Raw genomic sequence first — 19,244 nt, 5'->3', positions numbered from 1 at the left:
GGCCAGCCTGGTCTACAGAGCAAGAGCCAGGACAGGCACCAAAACTACACAGAGAAACCCTGTCTCGGGGGGGGGGAAAAAAAAAAAAAAAAAAAAAACCAAAACAACAACAACAAAAAAATACAAACAAAAAAATTGCATAGTCCCTGCCTACTCCCTTAAGGGAAGATAAATGTCTATAGATTCATCTAAATGTAAAGCCCAGAGGAGATGGAGGGATGACTCCGTGGTTAAGTGCAATGATTGTTCTTTCAAAAGATCTGTGTTTGGTTCCCAGTACCCACATGGTATCTTACAACCATCTGATACCCTCTTTTGGCTTCTGTGGTCACTACATGCAAGAAAGGCATTTGTATACATAAAAAAATTAAGCTAGGCGGTGGTGGCACAAGCCTTTAATCTCAGCACTCTGGGAGGCATATGCAGGCGGATCTCTGAGTTCGAGGCCAGCCTGGTCTACAAAGTGAGTTCCAGGAAAAGTGCAAAGCTACACAGAGAAATCCTGTCTCAAAAATAAATAAATGAATGAATGAATGATTGAATGAATGATAAAATGAAGGGACTGTACAGTGACTCTGTGATTAAAAAGTACTTACTGCTCTTGTAGGGGGCCTGAGTTCAGTTCTCAGCATCTACATGGTGGCTCACAACCATCTGTAGTAATAGCTTCATGGGATCTGATGCTGTCTTCTGACCTCCATGGGCATATATATGTATATGCAGGTTAAATTGTGGCTGGAGAGATGGCTAGTGGTTAAGTCTTAGCTGCTCTTCCAGGACTTTTGGATTTGGTTCCTAGCACCAACATCATAGCTCACAAATACCTGTAAGTCCAGTTCCAAGGAATCTGATGTCCTCTTCACCTCTGTGGGCACCATATACTTGTGATACACAGATAGCCATAGGCAAAACACTCATATACATATGATGAAAAAAATATAAATTTTTTAAAAACATTAGAAGTAAAATGAGCTGAATAGTGGTGGTGCAAGCCTTTAATCCCAGCACTTGGGAGTCAGAGGCAGGAGGATCTCTGTGAGTTCAAGGCCAGCCTAGTCTTCAGAGTGAATTCAAGGACAGCCAGCACTACAAGACAGACTACAAGAAATTGTCTTGAAAAACCAAAAAAAAAAAAAAAAAAAAAACCAAAACGCTTAAACGCAATGCATAGAAAAGGGTTGGGAAGGCCCATGATCAAACTCTTAGCTTTAGGTTGAGATCTGGAGGGTGGACATGAGGACATGTATTAAACTTTTATTTATTTTGGTTTTTTAAGACAGGGTTTCTCTGTGTAGCTCTGGTTCACCTGGAACTAGCTCTGTAGATCAGACTGGCCTTTGAATTTACAGAGATCCTCTTGACTCTGCCTCCTGAGTGCTGGGATTAAAGGCATGCACCACCAGCTGGCATATTGAACTTGTATTAACATTCATGACATTATAATGAGACTGGATTGGAAAGTTTGGGTAAAGAAAATCACTGAGATGGAGACTGTGTGTTTATTTAAATCTTGGTTTTTTTTTAACCATACTGAAGGATTCCGAGAGACTAATGGAGCAACAAGGTGCATTACTGAAACGTCTGGCAGAGGCGGACTCAGAGAAAGCGGTAACTCAGCGCGCACCCCTGACCCTCCCTCCCGGGGTTAGCTGCCAGAGGGCTGGGCTTCCAAACCTGGAGATGCTGACTAGAGGGCAGGCCTGGAGCTCCTGTCTGCCATTCATCTGGGTGGTATTTCATGTTCTAGAAAATGGGTGGGTTCCTCTTTGCTGCCTTCTCTACTAGACTTACCTAGCTAGCTGGTCACTGGAGGGCTCAAGGCACAAAGTGAGACCCCAGCATGAGGGATCATTAGTTCTCTGGCCCTGTTAAACCTGGATTTGTTTTTTGGATTCCTAGCAGCTAAAAAGTACATGCCGTCAGGTGTGGTGGCGCACGCCTTTAATCCCAGCAGAGGGAGACAGAGGCAGGCTGATCTCTGAGTTCAAAGCTATCTAGTAAACAGAGTGAATTCTAGGACAGCCAGGACGACAGAATAGAGACCCTGTCTCAAAAAGAAAAAAACAAAAGTACATACCTTTTTATTTGACAACCCCCGTTTTAGAATTCTCTCCCAAGGCTTCATGTTCCATGGACCTTGAAGTTGTGCAAGAAGTTAGTTTATGAGTGCAAGAAACAAACGAGAGTCTTGTGGCCAAATAATTTGGGAACCTGTTGCCTGGCTTGAATTCTCAGTTCACCAGGCTTCTTAATCCCAAGACTTTGGGAGCGTCTGGTGTTGAATGGGAAGGGAGGGGCGGAGAGGCCTTGCTGCCTGACTAGTGATCATCATGGAGGATACCAGTTGGTGTGTGCGCCTCTCTCCAGCTCCCCAGCCCTCACATTCTTGGGGTGCTTTCTCAATAAACCATCTCTAGCAAGGAACGAGAGAAAGAGGAAAGAAAATACAGATTTGAGGAAGGAGTGGAAGCTTAGGAAGCTGAGCTAAGCTATGATGGTCAGGAGCTGAAACATCAGCATCTGTTCCAAGAGATGTGGAGGATTCAGTTGGATTGTGATAAACGTGAGATTTGTAGAGTGCAGGACCAAATGCATTTAAGACTCCCTTTGAGTGATGTGTGGTTATCCCTGGCAGAGTGCCAGGCATTCTTTGAGCTTGGTGCTTTTCTATATTTTCCAATTAAGAGCACCTTTTTTAAAATTGAGAAACATATATTCATGCTTTAAAAAAAAATTAATATAGGTTAGGTGCTTCCTACCTGGGTCTCTGACATTGGCAAGTGGCTTCTGTGTTGAGTGGTCGGCCCCTGCCCGATCCAGAGGCATGTGACTGTGTTTTCTCCCAGCGCCTGCTGTTACTGCTGCAAGACAAGGACAAGGAGGTGGAAGAGCTCCTCCAGGAGATACAATGTGAGAAGGTACCGTGTCCAGCCCTGCACCCCAGGAGCCCGAGCTGCATGGCGCTGTCCTAGAGCTGGCTCCATCCCTCTCTCTTTCTCCCAAGGCTCAAGCAAAGACAGCATCTGAGCTCTCCAAGTCCATGGAGTCCATGCGCGGGCATCTACAGGCACAGCTCCGGTGCAAAGAGGCTGAGAACAGTCGCCTGTGTATGCAGATCAAGGTGCTTGTAGGCTCCTGGGGGGGGGGGGGGAGAGGCTGAGAACAGTCGCCTGTGTATGCAGATCAAGGTGCTTGTAGGCTCCTGGGGTGGGGGGGAGAGGCTGAGAACAGTCGCCTGTGTATGCAAATCAAGGTGCTTGTAGGCTCCTGGGGTGGGGGGGGCTGTCACTCTCAGGTTCCTCATGACTCCCTGAAGGAAGAAGTCGTTAGTCTCCAATGCTTTCCAGGCTCCCAGGGTGGCTGCTCTGCAGAGTCACTTGGGATCTGACGATTTTAAAAGCTCTCCATGGTCAAAGAGACCCAGAGGGGCCACGCCTCTGGTGTCTGTCCCAATAGGTCTGAGTTCTTACATCGTACCTTCTCCGTTCTCCTCTGCCATACCTCCTTGCTGTCTTTCCCACTTCTTCCTTCCTGCCTTCTCCCAGAACTTGGAGCGCAGTGGGAACCAGCACAAGGCGGAAGTGGAGGCCATCATGGAGCAGCTAAAGGAACTGAAGCAAAAGGGAGACCGAGACAAAGAGACCCTGAAGAAGGCCATCCGAGCCCAGAAGGAGCGAGCGGAGAAGAGTGAGGAGTATGCCGAGCAGTTACACGTGCAGCTTGCTGACAAGGTACAGGCCAGGGCCTGCTCCCAGAAGAGCGCCTTTGCTTGGAGGGGGATGGCTGGGGAAATGGAGGTGATTGGAGGGCTAGAACTGTCCAGCACATCCATCTTGAGAGAAGGATGACTCGGGAGCTGCCCACAGGGTGCAGTGTGATACTGGGAGCCTGGGAGCTCAGTTTGCCTTTCTGTACCACTCGCAGTAGCCTCTCATCTTGAGGGAGGCAGCAGAGGAAGGCTGGGTCTATCTAGGTTAGCCCACCCTACCTCCTTTCAGCCTGGGTGTTGAACAGGCTGACAGGCCGCTGTCCTGTGTTCCCAGGACCTTTATGTCGCTGAAGCTTTATCTACACTGGAGTCATGGAGGAGCCGCTACAACCAGGTGGTGAAAGACAAAGGAGACCTCGAGTTGGAAATTATCGTCTTGAACGAGTACGTCTTCCTGTTAAGAGGGGACTGAGGAGGGACGGGAGGGGAGGGGGGAGGGGCATGGTGCCCTGAGGTCTCCGCGTTCATGAGGCTGCTGTGGTCTCTGGGGTTGGAGTTGTAAACTGGGCTGAGATGCTGGGCTGAGATGTGGACAGCTGTGTGTCAGGCTACTACTCCATTTGTCTAGCACGTAAGAGGCCTGAACTGCAAACATCCATAAGCCCCGTCAAGGGGATAAGGTTCCCCATCACAGAGGCCCAGCCTGGCCCTAGTCTGTGCAGGAGGACGTGGCACACAGTTGTCTTGCTTGATCTTGGATGATGCAGCTAGTCCCTGTGCATTCTCCATTATCTGCCAGTGCTGCCTGCTCGCAGGTCAGAGGTGTGGCAGGGAGATGAGGCAGCAGTAGCCTCCAGGGTGTGTGTGACTGACTTTGACCCACTTTCTTTGCTACTGATAGAATATCAGTGACCACTCATTTGTTCTCCAATGACCATTTGTTCCTTTTGGACAAGCATGTGTGGACAAGCAGTTCCATATGCCAGCCTGTGTGATGAACACAAATGTGTTAGTTACCCTGAGTTCCATTTGAGGTCCTGGGGCTCCAGGATGCACAGGCTCCTTTGGCCAAGGAGATAGGGGTTACAGAGAGCTAGCAGCCCCCCTTTGAGCAAAGCTTTCCTTGGAAGTGTGTTGATGGGCTCAGTTCAGCAAGAACGGGCTGAGAACCTGCCATGTATCAGGTGCTGTGCTCAGGGAGTTCTCAATCTGTTTGGAGAAGAGAGATGAGGTATAAAGAAGGATCCATGGTGCAGATGAGGGATTAAAGAAGGGATGTGCTGAGGTGGGGAGTCTGAAGTGGGCTTCTAAGGGTGAGTAGTAGGCTGCCAGGTGAGATGCCATGTACTGGCGTGGGTCCAGTCAGTGCTCACTCAGTGTTTGCTAAATGACAGCCTCTACTTGATTAGCGTGAGAACAGAGCCGGGGTGGAGCTCAGTGGAGCATTTGCCTAGTGTGTGAGAAGCCTCGGTTTGCATCCCCTGAGCTGAGAAACCCCAAATAATAATAATAAAGCTTAAAAACCCCTGAGAGCAACACTGGAAATGGTGGTGGAGGGTCTTATAATAAAAACCTGGAGCCAGATACTGGGGTAAATGCTGAAAGATCAGAGAGACAAAGGAACAAGCCACTGCCACGTCTCACCTCGCCAGCTCCACAAATCCTCTGAAGTCTCTGCGTCCTCAGCCAAAAGCCGAAAAGGGGCTTTTGCTGAAGAGCTTTGCCCAAAAAGCTTTAGTTCCTGTCTCCTCGAGCCTTATATACCTTTCTCTGCCCAGCCATATTACTTCCTTCTTAGTGCTGGGATTAAAGGTGTGCGTGTGCTTCCCAAATACTGGGATTAAAGGAGTGTGCCACCACTGCTGGCCTCTGTTTAATCTAGTGGCTTGTTCTGTTCTCTGATCTTCAGGCAAATTTCATTAGGGTACACAGTATGGCACCATACCATAAGGTAGAAATGGTCTTTGGTGGGGGTGGACTCCATTCCTACAAAGATCTGGGAATTGATTCTATCTGCTGATCTTCCAGCCGGGTGACAGATCTTGTAAACCAACAACAAAGCTTGGAGGAGAAGATGCGGGAAGACCGGGACAGCCTTGTGGAGAGACTGCACCGGCAGACTGCCGAGTATTCTGCATTCAAGCTAGAGAACGAGAGGCTCAAGGTCTGGATGCATACTGAGAGCTGGGAGGCCAAGGGCAGGCTGGCCTCAGTGGGCCAGATGAGCCTGGGGTCTTCTGAGGGCCTGGGCAGCATGTTGATCAAGGGAATGCTCTGGTGTCAGTGAATCAGGCCGCAGAGCTGTGTGTGTGTGGGGGGGACATTTAATCATTTATTGCTGCAGCTCCCTGAATGGGGGGATGAGTCCTGCTGAGAATATTGTAACTCATGTGAAATGCTTACATGATGCATTTAGTGAACACTTGGACAACAGAATTCACTGACTTTGGCACTAACCATGACTCTCTAAGGGTCTGCTGGGTACTTCACACAATTTCAATTTAACCTTCCAATTGTATGTTGACTAATTTTGGTTAATAAGGAAATTGAACTGGGGTGTAGCTTATTTTAGAGCTCTTGCCTAGCAAGCCTGGGGTCCTAGGTTTGGTTTCTAACCTGCCAAAGATAATAAAGAAAGCAAGGCTTAGCCAGGCAGTAGTGGCACACCCTTTAATCCCAGTACTCAGGAGGTAGAGGCAGGCGGATCTCTGAGTTCAAGGCCAGCCTGGTCTACAGAGTGAGTTCTATGCAGTGTAGGTAGAGCGACACTTGTTAACATCTGCTGATTCAGCCTTAGCAGATGTTAACAAGTGGCAAAATAGTTGTATACCTTGTTTCCACTGGTGACGAGTCAGTGTCACCAGTTGCCATGTGTCCCCTTGGCAACACTTGGTATTATTATCAGTCTTTTTTATTTTTACTGCATTGTTAGACACCCTGAAAATACCTTCAAGAGGGTCAGGAGTGGGGACACACGAGCTGAAGGACAGCATGGGTAGACTATGTACAATGAGTTTCAGGCCAACTTAGGATACATAGAGACCCCATCTTAAATAATATGAATAACCTCCAAATCCAGCACTTAGGGATTAGTGACAGCATGGTATATCCCATGTAGAATATACACTGTAGCCTTTGAAAGTGTTGCCTGTGGAAGTATATCCTCTTAGACAGTCAGATATGTTCCTAGGAACCATCACAGAAGCTGGGGGTGTGGCTCAGTGGTAGAGGGAACAGCTGGCATGCACTCAGGCCCAGGGCTCCTTGTCCAGCACTGGACAGGTCTCTGTCGTTGTCGTCACAGTGAGTGTGATTGTCCTGATGGGAACGGTCAAGCGCACTCACACCCTTCACCCAGCCAGTGCTCTGAAGCTTTTCTTCTGCTTCCTCCTCCTCCTCCTCTTCTCTTCCTCTCTCTGTGGTGCTGGATCATTGTCTTAAGCCTTTCTTTGTTCCTCCCCTCCCTCCCCACTTTCACCCTCCCCCCTTTTTTGATAGTGTATTGTCATGCCTTAACTAGCCTCACACTTGCGACAGTCCTCCCTCAGCCCACTGAGGGCTGGGGTTAAATGGGCCACCACTCATCTGTTTGTTCATGCTGCTGCTTGCTCCTCATTCCTTTTATCTGTATTGCAAAACCAGTTAAGTGTCAGGTAACTGTCTGAGAGACATGAGGGAACTCATTGTCTTGAAAATACATTTACAACATATTGTTGTTAAAAAGTATTTTGCGCCAGGCGATGGTGGCACACGCCTTTAATCCCAGCACTCAGGAGGCAGAGGCAAGGTGGATCTCTGTGAGTTCGAGGCCAGCCTGGGCTACAGAGGGAGTTCCAGGAAAGGCGCAAAGCTACATAGAGGAAACCCTGTCTGGAAAAAACAAACAACAACAAAAAAAGTATTTTGCAAGTTTTAAAAGCATCATATAATTTGTTTATTCATGAAAAAAGTTATAGAACAATAACTATTTGGGCAAATCTTGAGCCTTGGGCATGTGATCCATGTGTTTTTTATTCATTTTCTTTCTAGCATACTAGACAAGTCCATTAATCACTTGGCTACACCAGCCCTCTATTCCCTTCAGATTTTGTATATTGCTTTAGGGATAAGAAATAACATTTATCTGTCATTGTCTCTGTCTAATGGAGGGGTCATATTAGGAGTCTTACCTGGAAACTCGCTGATGAAAATTTCTGTATAGGGGCATGTTCTTTGCTGGTTTCTACAAGTAGACAGAGGGTAAGGAGGCCCTGATCTTGAACCTTCTTTCTGGTTGCTTCTTTAGGCTAGCTTCGCCCCTATGGAGGACAAACTCAACCAGGCTCATCTGGAGGTCCAGCAGCTGAAGGCATCGGTGAAGAACTACGAGGGAATGATCGACAACTATAAGAGCCAGGTAGACCCCTTGGGTAGCCTGGGCCCCTGCTTGGCAGCTCACCGCGAGGCCTGAGGGAAAGGGTGTGAGGAGAGGGCTCTGCCCAAGAGCACCCATTGTGGTTTGTTCCCTAGGTGATGAAAACCAGATTGGAGGCTGATGAAGTGGCTGCCCAGCTAGAGCGCTGCGACAAAGAGAACAAGATGCTTAAAGATGAGATGAACAAAGAGATTGAAGCGGTACTGTCCCTTCCTCGCTCTCCTCCCTGCCCTGTCCAAGTGTCTGTGCAGTGGCACCGTGTGCCTTTGACCCTGCCTCGTGGCTCACAAGAGACTGTTTTCTGGCTGGTCCCCACCATGTGTGTGTTCCTTTTCTCTGAGGTGTCCCCTTCCTGGCCTTTCTCTGTACTATGATCTTTGTTTCCATTTTCTCCCCTTGTGGGTTTTTTTTTTTTTTTCTTTCTCTTTTCCCTTTTCTCAAGAAAACAAAGCCCCTCCTGCTTGGGGCATTTAGGTGGACTCCTCAGATCCACCCAGTGGCTAGGTATTTGAATACCTACTTTATTCTGCCTGGAACCTTTGTTCTTGTAGCATCTGCAAATGTGCCTCTCATCTCCTCTGGAAGGATCTTTCTTCTGGAGCTGTTGGCTGATTGGTGTACAGGGACTGCCTTAAAGATAACCTTGGAGACCGCCCGAGTTCAGGCGCTGGTCTCTTGAGCAGCTCACTGCCGGTCCCTGGTCTTCAGTCTTGTTAAAGCTCATGGGTCGGCCAGGGCCAGCTATGTCTAGTTCCCTCCTGGTCTGTGTATCGTCAGGGCTGCCTTCCTAGGGGAGCTGAAATTACACCAGCCTGTAATCCTGGCCTTTCCAGGTTTTAGTTAAATCCTTTTGTGGTTAGAACTGTTCCTTCATTAGTGTTCAAATAAAGTGACAGCAGAGCCCTCAGGGTTGGTGTTGAACCTGGTGTTGCCACTGATCCTTGCTGACTGCATGAGTGGCCACCTGAAGTGTCGAGGCAGGCCCAAGTGGGGGAGGAGGCCGACTGCTGCCTGTGGGGTTTCGAGATCAGGACTGGGGCAGTGCTGCTGTCCTCTAGAGGAAGGCCCATCCGGTTCTCAGTCAGGATCTTGCCAACAGTGGGCTTTTTCTCCTGCTTCAGGCCCGCCGGCAGTTCCAGTCGCAGCTGGCTGACCTGCAACAGCTGCCTGACATCCTCAAGATCACAGAGGCCAAGTTGGCTGAGTGCCAAGACCAGCTGCAGGGCTACGAGAGGAAGAATATCGACCTCACAGCCATCATTTCAGACCTGCGCAGCCGGGTAAGGGACTGGCAGAAGGGATCCCACGAACTGGCTCGAGCAGGGTCCCGCTTACCGAGATGAGCTGCACGCCCCCCAAGGGAGGACCACTTCCTTTTTCTTGGCTGCCGATTTCTGAAAGGAGTGAGCTATCATCAGTGCTGTGAAATAAAAGTCTGGTGTGCCAAATGCTTCGTGTTGCACAAAATGATTGTAGCTATAGGACTCGCCACTCGGGAGCCTTTGGGCCCTCCTGCCATGGCCACCCACGTGCTCCGTGCTCTACCTACTCCTGCCCTGCGTTTCCTGCCGCTGTCCTCCGACCCGCAGCCACAGAAAGGAGACCCAGCAGACACCTGGCCATTGCTTGTCCTTTGTTCCATCTCTCTCAAGCTTTAACTGCCTCTCCTTGTTCTCCACAGATGTACCACCTGGGATTCTGTTCTGAGAGACAAGCAAGCAGCCCCTTTGCCCAGAAGCAATCTGTCTCTCCCTTACTGGAACCTTGTCTCCTGCCTGCATTGTCCAATACATCATATACTACTCAGTCCACTCACTTTTTTCTGACTTGGGCAGGTCTCTACCCTTTTAGTTTTTTGAGACAGGGTCTCGTAGCCCAGACTGAACTTACTGTAGCCAAGGATGACCTTAGACGCCTAATCTTGGGTCTCCCTCCGAGAATGCTGGGGTGGTGGTCCTGCACCACTGTGCCCCACTCCTCCAGAAGTGCTTCCTTGGGTAGCCAAAAAGGGAAGCTGCTGTTCTGTTTGTTCTGGGCATCTGCCCTGCTCCAGCAGGCTGACATTTTATCCCCCAGAAACCTGATGCAGTGTATGGGTTATTTCTCCAATGACAGCCTGAGACCTAGAGGGGACAAGTGAGTTCCTGTGTCACAGGGATACTTAGTATCCACAAGGCTTTGAATCCATTGCCTCAAGACTGTCCTTGTACCTGAGGTTCTCACATAAAGCAGTGCTCAGGGTAACTTTTTTTTTGGTTGTTTTCGAGACAGGGTTTCTCTGTGTAGCTTTGCGCCTTTCCTGGAACTCACTTTGGAGACCAGGCTGGCCTCGAACTCACAGAGATCCGCCTGGCTCTGCCTCCCGAGTGCTGGGATTAAAGGTGTGTGTGTCACCACCGCCCGGCAGGGTAACTTGTCGGACTTGCTGACCTAAGTGAATCGAAGCTGTCCTTGCTGCATTCCCCCATTGAGGGAGCCGAAATCCGCGGTGCCAGAGCATCACTGGGAAAGCTCGGTGGTCTGTGGTACAGTGAGCCACTGCTAACGCCCCGTGTCTCCTACAGTCAGTGGTCTGTGGTACAGTGGGCCCCTGGGGCTCCTGATGAGGAACCCATCACAGTTCGGGCTCTTCGCATCTACCCCGGTTCTCCTGGTGTGGGAGGTAGAGTGGGCCTGCCCTGCCCCTGCTCTTCTCTTCCAGGTTGTTCGTTGACTCTGGGGCATCTGCTGACATCACAGGGAGCAGGGAGAATTCCTCCATTACTTGCCCTTACGGAAATTCCCTCGTAAACCAGTCTACGTTCCTGTCATTTTAGATCGAACACCAGGGGGACAAGCTGGAGATGGCGAGAGAGAAACATCAGGCTTCCCAGAAGGAAAATAAACAACTGAGTCTGAAGGTGGATGAACTGGAGAGGTTAGAGGCACTTGGTCCCATGTCTGTCCTCTTCCTAGGACTTGAGACTTTCTGCCGCTTAGCTGCTTTGTGCTTAGTGTGCCAAAGTGTTGGAGGGACTCAAGGCCCTGGAAGGTGCTAGGCAGAACTCAAAGGAAGAGCTGCTTGCATTTCAGTGGTAAGCCTTGTGGGTGAGAGAAGGGGGCGTCAACCTCGAGGGATGCTGTGTGACTATGAACGAGGCCAGTCTTCTGGTAAGCACACTTAGGCCAAGCAGACCAGCAGGGCCTGCCTTGAATGAAGCAGCCAGAACGCCAGTGTCCTGCTGAGCAGCATTCTTACCACCGCCCTGATCTGACTCGTCCTACTTCAGACTGGTAAAGCAGTTCTAGGGGAGGCTTACACCGTCTGGCATCAGAAGCCCTGGCCTTGGGTCCAGTTCAGACACCTGCCTCCCTTGTGACCTTGGGTAGATCATTTAACTCTCCTGAACTTGTTTCCTCATCCGAGGAAGGATCACTGTAGGTGTAATCTCCTGGCTGATAGAGTCAGGCCATTCCTCAGAGGGTCCTCATCAAGGGGTCTAGCACATCACTTGCTTAGAGGTGTTCAAGATAAGCTAGTGGTAGATGTTTGTCAGCTGGTACTATTCTCGTTTTAACTCTGTGCATTTGTGGATGTCTGGGAGTATGTGTATGTGAGTGAGTACAGGTGCCCACAGAGGCCAGAGGGTCAGATCCCCTGCAGCTTGACTTACAGGCAGTTGTGGGCTGCCTGATGTGGGTGTCGGGAACTGAATTTGGGACCTCTAAAGTGCACTGTATGCTCTTAACCACCGAGCCATCTTTCTAGTCCCGTTTTAGACCTACTTTTAATTTATTAGTATTTATTTGTGCCCAGCATGGGCACCTGCGTGGGTGTGGAGGTCAGAGGTCAGAGGACAACTTCTGGGAGTCCGTTCTCTTCTTCCACCCTGTGCGTCCTGGGGACTGAACTCAGGTCGTGGGGCTTGGCAGCAAGCACCTGTACCCACTGAGTCGTATTTTGCCAGCCCTGTATTTTGGCTCTTTGAGACGGAGTCTCAACCTGTGGCTTGCAACTCGTTCCTCTTGCCTTAGCCCTGGTGTACGGGATCATCAGTGTGAACTACCCAAATGGTGGTGACTATGAGGAAGCCACACTCAGCTGGTGCCTACAAAAGCTGTTCTTATGCTGGAAACTCTTCCTCCAGAACCATGTTAGCACCCGTAAGCAGAGGACTGGGAGTCTGGCATGGTGGCACACTACTAATCCCAGTACTTGGGAGGCTGAGGCAGGAGGATTGCTGCCACCTAGAGGATATCCTGGGTTATGTAATAAGACACGGCCTCAAAAAATAAAAACAAAAACCAGGAGACTAAGAACTCAGGTTGTAGGGTCTTAATTGCCCTAGAAGCCAGTGCAGCCTCCAGTGGGGCTGGAACAGCTGGCCTACTGTTTCACCTCTGCTCCGCCAAGCTGGCCCACAAAATGTAGCCAGGTTCAGCAGGACTTGCAGTGTTCACTAAAGGGGAAGGTGTCCTGGAAGAGCAGGGGAGACCTTGTGTAAAGCGCAGAAGAGGTGCTGTGTGGCTCAGCTGAAGCCTTTTTACTGGGCTGGGGTTTGGTAACAGACCTGCCAGCTGTGCTGACTTCATTCCCGTTCTTCCTGCTTCTCTCGGGCTCTGCTCCCTTACTCCTGGGATGGACTGACAATGGCAGGCCTTCTGTGAGCTGCAGAAGCTCTTCTCTGTCGTGCACACGCAGTTACACGTGCATTCTTCCTTCTCCACGCTGTCCCGTGACCCACCTGTGACCAGTTGCACAGACCAGCAGCCACCTTGCTGATCTGAAAATACTTTGTTTCTTCTTGTGGCTCCTTAGAGATTCACGGAGATTCTTCAAGAGATGTGATTCCCAGCTCAGGGGAGGCAGCAGCCTCCTGGCAGTGGATCAAGACAAGTGGGTCATTGCAGGGTCTAATGGAGTGCTTTCACCTAGGAAATTGGAGGCCACCAGCGCCCAGAATGTCGAGTTCCTACAGGTGATTGCCAAGAGGGAGGAGGCAATTCACCAGGCTCAGCTGCGGCTGGAGGAGAAAACGAGGGAGTGTGGATCCTTGGCGAGGCAGCTGGAGAGTGCCATTGAAGATGCCAGGCGGCAGGTCAGTTGTGTGTCCTAACCTTACTCAGCCTCCTTTCCCATCTGAAGACTAGGTACAATAGTACCTTCCTCCTGAATGTGTTGTAAGGATGAAATAGATATCTGTTGTAGAGGATCAGCCCTTTTTATAGGATGATCATTATATCATTCACTTTCTGCCCTCATGAGACTCAGAAAAGCTTTTTCACATTTTGGGGATGCTGGAAAGGGGCAGGCAAAGGTGGCTGTAAGAACTCCCCTCTAGTTAGCTTCTGCTCCAAGGCCCCAGGGAAATTTCGCATAACGATGTGCCAGTGGGCTGTGACTGGTTAGTGGGAGTGGCTAGCCTTCTCTGCAGGTCAGGCAGCCCTACCTCTCCCTTGTGTGCAGGTGGAGCAAACCAAGGAGCAGGCGCTCTCCAAGGAGCGAGCAGCCCAGAGCAAAATCCTGGACCTTGAGACACAGCTGAGTAGGACCAAGACGGAGCTGGGCCAGCTGCGGCGGACTCGTGATGATGTGAGTTGGGCAGGGCTCCCTTGGGCTGCAGGCAAAACCGTCTCCTGGTGTTTGCAGGAGTCTCAGAGAGGTTATATCTCCAGTCACCTTGCCACCCGAGGAGGATATTCTGGGTGACCTCCCTCCCCTTTTTTGGTACTAGGGATTGAACTCAGGGCCTTGACTGTTAGGCAAGCTGTACCACTGAGCTATGGCTTCTGTTATATCCCTTCTTAAAATCAAAAAATTACAGGGTGTCATCTATATCCATAAACACATAATGTACAGGTGGACAGTTTTTTGCATACCCATAAACTTATGTGACTACCACATTTCTGGTAGTGCTAAAAGGTGAGCGAGAAGCTGCCTCCATATGAGTGGCTGAGAGAGAGTCAAAGTAAGCAAAAATAGCTCCTATTCCAGAGAGAGGAAGAACTTTGAAACCCACAACGGAAATGAAAGAAAGCCTGAAACGTCCAGAGGAAAAGAGGGCAACTCCCTGAGCAGAGAGACCAGCGGTGTTTGTCTGCTGGTCCAGAGAGGAAGCTGCAGCCCCTCCCATGCGTCTTTGTGTCTCCTCCCGTGGTAGTGCTAGGGGTTGAGCCTTCCAGAGTGGGCTGTTCAATAAGACTCCCCCAGATGGGGCCTGGAGAGCAGGCTCAGCAGCTGTGGACACTGATTGCTCTCGGGGAGACCTGGGTTCGGTTCCCACGTGGGTGGCAGCTCAGTCTGTAACTGCAGCTCGGAGGATCTGCTGCCCTCTTTTGGCACACTGGTTAAAGATACTTGCCGTTTGATCATGAGGACTGGAGTTCGTATCCCAGCACCCAGGCTTATTATGACTAAGTCAGGTGTTCCACAGATGCTTGTAACTCTAGTTCTGAGGGCTTTGCTGCCCTCTCTCTCTCTTGGATTGCACCTGCATTTACCCACACGGTAAATAAGCAAACTACTAATACTGATAGAAGAGAATGTAAAACCCAAAACTAATCCAACCAACCAAAACAGCAACCAACAAAATTACAGGACTTGGTAAATAATAGCTTCAGCTTACCCATGAAAAAGACAGACCAAACAATGTGTGTCCAAGAAATGAATATGTGTCTGTGGTGGGGGCTACCCACCACCCCCACATTTCCCCAGTGAACTCTTGAGTAGGAGCAGCAGGAAATATTGATAGAAGAATTAGAGAGGGGAGAAACAGATAGAAAATACAGGAAAGCCTCGAGAGGGCCTGGAACCTATTCCATTGGGCCCCGACTGTCTCTGCCCTAGGGTATTTATAGGAATGCCCAGGGGTGGAGCAAAAGACCTCACCCCATTGCAACCAAGTGCAGACCATCTCAGACGCCTGCATTCAGGCCTGGGGTCCAGTCATCCTTTTTATGCAGACCTGCTGGGTAAAGCCACTAGGAAACCTGAAAATGGACTTCCACATGTGTCTACCTCACTGGTAGACACAGACAGATGCAGAGGATGAGAACCAATCTGCTATACTAATGGAATCCTGAAACAAGCTGGTGTAGGCATTCTGATGTCTGTGTAAACTTCAAGCCCAAACGAGAAGATTCAAAAGGTCACTCCAAATTAATAATAATTAAGCAAGAAGATGTTACAAGCCAGGTGTGGTGGCCCACATCTTTAATCTCAGCACTCTGGAAGCAGAGGCTGACAGCTTTGTGAGTCTGAGGACAGCCAAGGCTACACAGAAAAACTCTACCTCAAAAAAACAAGAAGAGGAACTGGAGAGATGGCTCAGCAGTTAAGAGCATTGGCTGTTCTTCCGGAGGTCCTGAGTTCAATTCCCAGCAACCACATGGTGGCTCACAACCATCTGTAATGATCTGGTGTCCTCTTCTGGATGCAGGCAGAAAAAGACCAAATAACAAAGGCAGACCTATAAAAATAAAACCCTTAGCCAGGTATGTTGACTCAGTGTATGTTGCCATAATCCCAGTACTCAAGAGGTTAAGGCAGGAAAATAGCTAATTCAAGGTCATGTACTGAGTTGTCTGGGCAGCTTGGTGAGGACTTGGCTCAAAATAATAAAACAAAAAAACAACTAACTCCCTCACCCAAGGGGAAAATCCCCATCTCCCTCGTAGGCCCTGGTGCCTCTCAGTGTTGACACCCTCTAAGTGAATGCCTTGGGCTCTGATTGCCCGTTGTTACCTTCTTTACTCTTGGCCCCTGCTCTCTTCCCTCTGTCAGGCGGATCGTAGATACCAGAGCCGGCTGCAGGATCTGAAGGACCGCCTGGAGCAGTCTGAGAGCACCAACCGCAGCATGCAGAATTACGTCCAGTTCCTCAAGTCATCCTACGCCAACGTATTTGGGGATGGCCCCTATACATCCTCTTACCTGACAAGCTCACCCATCCGCTCCCGGTCTCCCCCCGCCTGAGACCACCTGTCCAGGGGGTACAGCCCTTGCCTGATGCCAGGGAACTGAGGAGCTGCCATCCTGTAGCTGGCCAGCCCACTGGCTTTCTCTTCAGGTGACCAAATGTGCTCAGAGTCTGTTCCTCAGCTCCTATTGGCAGGAAAGTCCCTAGAGCAGCTGGGGATGAATCAGGAAGAGGATGGTTCTCTTTCCTGATCCGTGAGCCCTGTGGGATTTTTCAGTCACCTTCACAGGCCTTCTATTTGCTTCACTAGGTACCAGATTTTTAAATGCCTGCTTCCTTTCCTCAGGGACTGTTTGGGTGGGCTTTCCCCTGCAGTCTCCTGCAACCCTCTTCAGTGCATCCATGTCTTGGGTTCTCTAAGCTGAAGCAGCAGGAGTCCTCTTGGACTATGAACCACTTAAACCACTTGCATCACCTTTTCCTTTTTTAATTTATTTTTATTTTATTTTTTACTAAAAATAAAACTTTATTGGTATTAAGAAATAGTGAAATCAGATAAATTAGTAACTAAGTGAGTGAGTCTGTGCTTTTATCAGCATAAACATAAAACGGAGGCAGAAAGATACATTACTCCTGGCTCATGGAGGTAAGATGCTCACGGCTCCCTTTGCTCCTTTGGCATCTAGCTACAAGAGTCATGAAATGGAGCAGTCACAGCTACAGCAGTGAGCTGTGAATTGTTTGAGCACAGAGCAAACCGTGGCAGGTGGGCTCAGGGCAGTGTATTCTGGTTTCACGGTGCTGTTAACCCTTTGCTCACCTGCTCTCGATGGCAGGAAAAATATGGAATGCTTCAGGAATTTTCCTGTCGTCCTTGAGCAGGGGCCATGCCCGTCTTCTCGGAATTCCAATTTTAGCACACGGGCTGCCGAAGTGAGCACCGCGTTTTCCTTCTTGATGGGTAGAGCAGGAATCGGTATTTTCTGTAGTGTCTATGGAAACCTCCTAGAGGCCACTTGTCCCCGAGCACGTCTCAGAAGCTAATGTCCATCTGGCCTTACAAGTATAATCCCTCTCTCATTGCTTTTCATTTCTCTTTGTATTTCTGGAGTTCATTTATTTTTGAAATTTTTGTGTGGTTTTACAGGAAATAAAAATTTTATTATCAGCTATTTAAGACTCCTTTGATTTCCTTTATCCTTCTCTCTTGACTTTATAAGAGTCTGCTGGGCATTGGTGGCACACGCCTTTAATCCCAGCACTCGAGATCGGGTGGCTATCAGTGAGTTCAAGGCCAGCCTGGTCTACAAAGTGAGTTCCAGGACAGGCTCCAAAGCTACACAGAGAAACCCTGTCTCAAAAACAACAAAACAACCAAGTGTGGTGGTGCACACCTGTCACCTAGTGACTTGGGAGGTGGAGGCAGGAGTTGTGTTCTCCACAGCTACAGAGTGAGTTGAAGCCAGCCTGGGCTATATGAGACCATGTCTGAATAGAAACAAAAATACTTTTACATGATTTAATAAGATGCATGTGAGAGTCAGGCAGTGGTGGCACTCACTTTTAATCCCAGCACTCAGGAGGCAGAGGCAGGTGGACCTTTGTGAATTCGAGGCCAGCCTGGGCTACAGAGTGAGTTCCAGGACAGCCAGGACTACACAGAGAAACCCTTGAAAAAAAAAAAAAAAAGCAAAAAAAACCAAAGTCCATGTGAGAAAACATGAATTGCAGAGTAGTTGATGCTGAATTACCAACTTTTCATTTCATGATGGAACAGATAGGCTGTTGATTCTTTGGGTGCTGTAGGAAGGTAAGGTACCTGATGGATGAAGGCAAGACACTTTGTCAGGCCTTACTAGTCAGGGTTTGGGGACGATCACTTTCACAGGATAGATGGGTGTGGGATGTACCAATATTTTATGTGCTAAATGCTAGCTGCTTTCTACATAAGATTCTGGGCCATTTTGTATTTTCCTGTATGTGAAGGAAGAGTGGTGTGGAGTACCTGCTTAGTATGTGCACATGTGCAAGAGCCTAGGGTTTCGCTTGCTTTTGAATAATTTTTAAATTGGGTTCATTTATTTTATGGGTGAATAGCCTGAATGTATATATGTGCTGTGTAACATCTGTGTCCTTGGTGCTCTCTGAGGTCACAAGAGAGCATCAGAGTCCCTGATACTGGAGTTATGGATGGTTGAGAACCATCATGAGTGCAGGAATTGAACCCAGGTCCTCTGTAAGAGCAGCATGTGCTCTTAACAGCTGAGCCATCTCTCCAGCCCTAAGGGCCTAACTTTGATCTGCAGGGCCCCCTTCCCTCATCACCCCCATCACTAACCAAAACCCACAAATGATAATGTTCTTCAGAGAGATCACTATTTTCTAGCTGGCATTGGCCTGAGTTCTGGGCTTGACTTTGCTCTTGTTTTTTTTATTGCTAGGATAAAACACCATGACCAAGGCAACTTGTAGAAGAAAGTGTTTAATTTGGCTTATTGATTCAAAGGGTTAGAGTTCATAATTGTGGACCAAATAGCAGAGAGCATAGATGTAGACCCACACCACAAGGCAGCGAGGCAGCACCAGGAATCACAGGAGTCTTGAAATCGCCAGGCCTGCCTCAGTGGCACACTTCCACTAACAAGCCATACCTGATTCTTCCCCCAACTGGGGACCAATTATATGAGCCTATGGGGGCCATTCTCATTCCAATTACTACAGCATCTCAGCCACTGTTACCCAAGTCTAAAACTCCAGAGTTTGGGGCTGGAGAGATAGTTCAGTTGGCTAAGAACTCTTGTTCTGGTTGTGTGAGGTGGAGCACCCGGGAGGCTGAGGCAAAAAAATAAATACATAAAAGCAAAACCCCTCTTGCTGCTCCTGCAGAAGGCTTTGAATTTATAAGGTGGGCTGCAGAGATGAGAGCACACTGTTCTTGTTTACGTCAGGAAGCAGTTCACAGTAACTCAGTCCAGCTCCTAGGGCACTCAGTTCCTCTGGCCTTAGGCCTCTACACTTATGTAGTCAGACTTTCTTTGGACAGCCAGTTCCCCAGTAATGATCCAGAGACTTCTTATTAACTATGAATGCTTGGCCTTAGCTTAGTCCTGTTCACAACTAACTCATAACCTGTTTCTATTAATCTACATTCTGTCCCATGGCCCGTTACCGCTCCTCCATACTGTACATCGGACTTCTCCATGTCTGCCTGGTGAAAATCCAC

General features: G+C 49.0%; 1 protein-coding gene and 1 non-coding gene across 51 annotated transcripts in view; one reads left to right on the top strand and one right to left on the bottom strand.

Annotated features, from left to right (window-relative positions):
- The window catches only part of Odf2 (outer dense fiber of sperm tails 2), a 37,507-nt gene extending 20,314 nt beyond the window's left edge, over positions 1 to 17,193 (top strand). For 18 of the 50 annotated variants that reach the window (XM_076569038.1, XM_076569049.1, XM_076569059.1 and 15 more), the window contains 13 exons: positions 1,537 to 1,608; positions 2,847 to 2,918; positions 3,005 to 3,121; positions 3,546 to 3,731; positions 4,044 to 4,153; positions 5,738 to 5,873; positions 7,995 to 8,105; positions 8,219 to 8,323; positions 9,245 to 9,403; positions 10,940 to 11,040; positions 13,039 to 13,201; positions 13,570 to 13,695; positions 15,886 to 17,193. In XM_076569038.1, the coding sequence (XP_076425153.1) occupies positions 1,537 to 1,608; positions 2,847 to 2,918; positions 3,005 to 3,121; positions 3,546 to 3,731; positions 4,044 to 4,153; positions 5,738 to 5,873; positions 7,995 to 8,105; positions 8,219 to 8,323; positions 9,245 to 9,403; positions 10,940 to 11,040; positions 13,039 to 13,201; positions 13,570 to 13,695; positions 15,886 to 16,077 (1,650 nt within the window). In that variant the 3' untranslated portion in view covers positions 16,078 to 17,193. Of the gene's footprint in view, positions 1 to 1,533; positions 1,609 to 2,846; positions 2,919 to 3,004; positions 3,122 to 3,545; positions 3,732 to 4,043; positions 4,154 to 5,737; positions 5,874 to 7,994; positions 8,106 to 8,218; positions 8,324 to 9,244; positions 9,572 to 10,939; positions 11,041 to 13,038; positions 13,202 to 13,569; positions 13,696 to 15,885 lie in introns of those variants that run through there. The other 32 variants (XM_076569030.1, XM_076569048.1, XM_076569034.1 and 29 more) reach the window with 2 other exon arrangements.
- On the bottom strand, positions 16,859 to 16,962 carry LOC121829293 (U6 spliceosomal RNA). Its single transcript, XR_006072059.1, has one exon. It is a non-coding gene; the product is annotated as a U6 spliceosomal RNA (small nuclear RNA).
- Positions 17,194 to 19,244: the final 2,051 nt, after the last annotated feature.

Source organism: Peromyscus maniculatus, chromosome 4, assembly GCF_049852395.1.
Source record: "Peromyscus maniculatus bairdii isolate BWxNUB_F1_BW_parent chromosome 4, HU_Pman_BW_mat_3.1, whole genome shotgun sequence".
Taxonomy (NCBI): Eukaryota; Metazoa; Chordata; class Mammalia; order Rodentia; family Cricetidae; genus Peromyscus; species Peromyscus maniculatus.
Note: the sequence above shows the minus strand (reverse complement) of the source record. Positions and strands in the feature narration are given on the sequence as shown.